Below are 4,109 nucleotides of genomic sequence, written 5' to 3'. Positions count from 1 at the left end.
AGAGCGCCCCATCTAGCTAACATAAGCCACTCTTAAACGCCTTGATATAAGAAATAACATTTCGTATATCTTGAAGCTAAGATATAAGTTTTTATCAAATTGATGATTCCTGATATTTAACTGGTAAAAATGTAATAAAGATTAATACATCACAATAAAAAATAGTATTTTAATATGATACAATTTATTTAATAAATATGTAGTAATGAAGATCTACAATATTGTTCATACGTATAGATATGGATGGTTGCTCTTCCCTATTATAGATAAGGACATATTTCGTAGGTGATGTTCATTTCTAATTTTCATGTAGCCTAGTTCATTGTACACATCGCTGCACTGATCATCTATTTTCTTAACATGGCTATATTCAATTCCCCTACGCCACCTGGTGGCTGTCTCCCGTGAGTTTGTTCTTTTCGTACACCAATAACATCCCGTCTTATCCAAGTCAACGTGGGTGACGGTTTTGACAAAAAATTGCAAATATTCAGTAAAATCAATATCTAAAAACTCAAACAGTCTTTTTGACACGTCTATTGGATCCTTTGCAAATTTTTCATACATCAGAATTTTCAGTCGTCCAGCAAGATGTTTCCATATTTTAGCAATGTATCTGAATTCTTGGTACATTTGTGTACACATCGTCTCCGCTTGATCTTCCACGATGTTCCATTCCGTTGGATCTAAGGCTGCCTGAGACGCAAGTCTTCCTCTAGGATCTCTCACCAAATATATGACCTTCAGGCTTGGCAATCGCCGCAACAGAATCGGTATGGATTCCAAATTTTGCAGGCGTACTGTTTTGATAGATCGGACTGTTGCCTGTTCACACGTTTTACGTAATTGAGATAAACAGCGGGGCAAAGGATTGAAACGATAGCGGTTCAGACAAACGGCATATTCTCGTAGATTGGTCGAAAAGGACTCAATGAATTTGCTTTTTAGATCTTGGATGTTGACCCGACAAAAGTCACAAGTGAACCACCTGTACAATATGTCCGCTTCAACCCACACTGCATCTCTCGAATTGTTGTACACACTAGAAAGATAAAAAAAAAAAGAAAGAAAGAAAAATAGAGAAAAACATACAAGGTTATACCGTCTGAAACTGTAATACCCGTTTGAAATTGAAGATTTAAATAAAAGTTATTTATTATAGAGACACAATCGCAATTTAATGTCAAAACAAAACAAAAGGTAGGAGTTCGTGAATAATGCGATTTCTGCATCACATTTGGCACCAATTACAGTATCTCCCATTAAATAAAAGGGCGGTTACTGTGGAAACGAAACCCCTCAGCTGAACTCTCTATTATTTTGCTTGCAGTGGGACGGGGACTCATAATAGCAATGCTTCGTATGCAATGTATGTTATGCGTATCAATAAACAATGGAAACGCTATAACATACGCAGGTTATGGCAGAAAGTGGAGTTCGTGATCGTCTTCCTGACTGATATACAAGTAAATTACAGGATGATAAATCCTAAAAGACGTACCGCTGTGTGCCGTTGAGATAGATGACGGGTTGTCCAAGTTGTATCGACTCTCCTGCGAATCGGAGTGGTTCAAACGCATAGAAGCTGCTTCCGGACTTCTGAATAATGTCGCCAGTTAAGGTTGAACCGCTGCGGGGATGGGTGACAATTAGCACGTGCGATACCTTTCTGTGAGGCTGGAACAGATTACGTGCACGCACGGACTGTGGCGATTCGTTAAAACACATGGCTGAAATAGAAATCACAACACTTGACAAGCCCACATAGGTAGTATAAATTTGATAAAACACAGTATCAACATACAGGGACCGCACAAAAGGTCCGATTGGAACGACAATAATATCAATCAAACCAAAGGGAAAGACGTCACTGTGAGCGATAAAACCTGAGATTCTAACAATCTATTCCAGAAATGTATCCGTTTCATGCGCCGCATGTGGCTGCTATCATAACGTTTTCGTCGAAATTATCCCTTTTTTTTCCCCATACGTTGACAAATTGTAACCTCCTAAAAGATGTCATTTTCATTAGCACCTTTCATTTTTCTTGTATTTCTTCCTATATTTCGGGAAATTTCGACATGAACTTTCATACCACTGATCATCCTCGATACTCTAGAGGTTACGCCCACTTTTGCTCTCTGCATCACTGGAATATGTCATGGCAAAATCGAAGGCGCAAAATTAGCTATTTGATTGGTCTCGGGTGAAAAAAATGACCAATCGCTAGGCTGATACCTGTCCTTTAAATATTACAGAGGAGCGACACCCGACTTCAAAGGCAGCCATTTTTAACCGTTACACGGCCGCGGGATTGTTTTGATGTTCATCCAAGGATCTAACTAGTCTTCTCGTCTCGTCCACAAGGTGCTGCACATTGAGCCTTCAATTTTGCTATGACATATTCCAGGGGTGTAGAGAAGAGAGCGTAACCCCTGGAGTATCGATAATGGCCACTGAAGAGTCTTAAATAGACGAAATGGTCATATGGTAATATTCTTTGGCTTTCTACATTTCCAAACTTTATTCTCAAATAGGCCTTTTCGTATTTCATATTTCTTTTGATCATTCAATGTAATAGCTATCAATATACAAATTAGAAATATGCCATTTCTTTCGAATTATGTTCCAGAAAATAATGAACTTTGTTTTCAATTATCTACGCAATTTTATTGTGTGTGCAAATCTCAATAAAATTTAACTGGTAAGTTTAAAATGCTTATTATACAGTGTAAAATATGATATGTTGAATAATAAATTTTCATGTCAGGTTAATTTTTCATTCATTTTTGGGGCTACTCCTGATCAAGAAATGTTTACAAGTATGCCAAACGAACTGTTGTTTTAAAGAAGGAATCCTCGAATTTAGCCGAAATACATGATTTCAGACTAGTAGACAGAAACTACAACTAAAACGAAAAAACTAACTGGACGTAAGTTACCAGAAAAACGATATCACATAACTCTGTTTTAAGATGACAATTTCAAATAAGTAAAATTCTTACCTTCATTTGTGTTTCTACTGAACACGTGCGTAAAATACAACAACCCGAGGATGCCACAAGATCCTACTGATATTATCAGAGTAAAATTACGAACCAGACGGCCTGCCATTATTCAGGCGTATCGACTAGAAGTAAGAAAGTTGTGTAGTGTCGATTTCAGACGTGATTGACGCTCAGCTCAGTAACATTGGTGGTATGAAATTTAGTATATAGACAGGACTGTGGAAATTTATGCAAATCTCCATGTGTACAATTTAAACAAAACATGATTTAGGGTCACAGCATTGATCTATAAATAGAATATTTCATAAAGAAACCTTAGTTATTACATTTTCTATTATATGTTTATGAAGCATTTTTAATCCCATTTTTCAATGATTGTTGATATGTCATGATAAATGTTAAAACAAGTTCTTTGGAAAAATACCGAATTTTCTTAATGGAGTCGTTTATAAACACCAGGCGCTAAAAATACTCAAATCTATTTTTGTCTGGTGTATTTTAAGTCAATTGATCCCATAGAAAGTTGTTCAATCAAGCAAACATTTTGGCACACATTATTTGAAGTTATTGAAGAAAAGGGAAACAAACTCATTTAATTACTAAACAACTAGTGTATTTGCTTAAAGGCGTACGTGATCGTGATTTCATTATGTTTAATATGTTCGAGTATGACATTGATATATCTTCCACTGATATAAACTTGTATAGATAATCGTGCTCGTTAACAATCGAGGTACGTGTTCACGATAGAACTCGCTACACGATTGAGTCAAAAACCAGGGACACTAGAGTACATAGCGAAACCCGGTGTTGGTGAATACCTGGGACAGGTTCAACTATCGTAGATCAAACAGAAAATTCTTATCAATGTTGTTTCGTGTCTGTCTATGACTACTGATATATTGTTTATGTGTAAATATTCGTTTCTGAACAATATTCTAAATTAAGCTTAAATGTGACATTCACTTGATATGTCAATGGAAATAATCCATGGCCGTATAACCACACCATACCGCATTTTTTAATAAAAATGCCTCAGCCCCGGCACTATGGAAATTTAACTGAACAAGCATTCAACAAAGTTGGCATGTATTAAAATTG

General features: G+C 36.4%; 1 protein-coding gene across 1 annotated transcript; it reads right to left on the bottom strand.

Moving 5' to 3' along the window:
- Positions 1-225: 225 nt before the first annotated feature.
- On the bottom strand, positions 226-3,084 carry LOC110456429 (carbohydrate sulfotransferase 1-like). The gene is made up of 3 exons (XM_021507196.1): positions 3,006-3,084; positions 1,502-1,730; positions 226-1,042 (listed from the first exon to the last, which is right to left on the bottom strand). Exons 2-3 carry the CDS (start codon positions 1,726-1,728, stop codon positions 226-228), a joined length of 1,044 nt encoding a protein of 347 aa, XP_021362871.1. The 5' UTR covers positions 1,729-1,730; positions 3,006-3,084.
- Between the last annotated feature and the right edge of the window lie 1,025 nt (positions 3,085-4,109).

The sequence above is a fragment of the Mizuhopecten yessoensis genome, unplaced genomic scaffold (assembly GCF_002113885.1).
Source record: "Mizuhopecten yessoensis strain PY_sf001 unplaced genomic scaffold, ASM211388v2 scaffold1011, whole genome shotgun sequence".
Lineage (NCBI taxonomy): Eukaryota > Metazoa > Mollusca > Bivalvia > Pectinida > Pectinidae > Mizuhopecten > Mizuhopecten yessoensis.
This window is presented reverse-complemented; position numbering and strand designations above follow the sequence as displayed.

What these genes read in the sequence shown, in the direction of transcription:
- LOC110456429 (XM_021507196.1), bottom strand. Translation starts at nt 1,728, where the DNA reads ATGTGTTTTAACGAATCGCCACAGTCCGTGCGTGCACGTAATCTGTTC. An exon ending in TATCTCAACGGCACACAGCG is followed by an intron (nt 1,043 to 1,501) that starts GTACGTCTTTTA and finishes TTATCTTTCTAG; the next exon opens with TGTGTACAACAATTCGAGAG.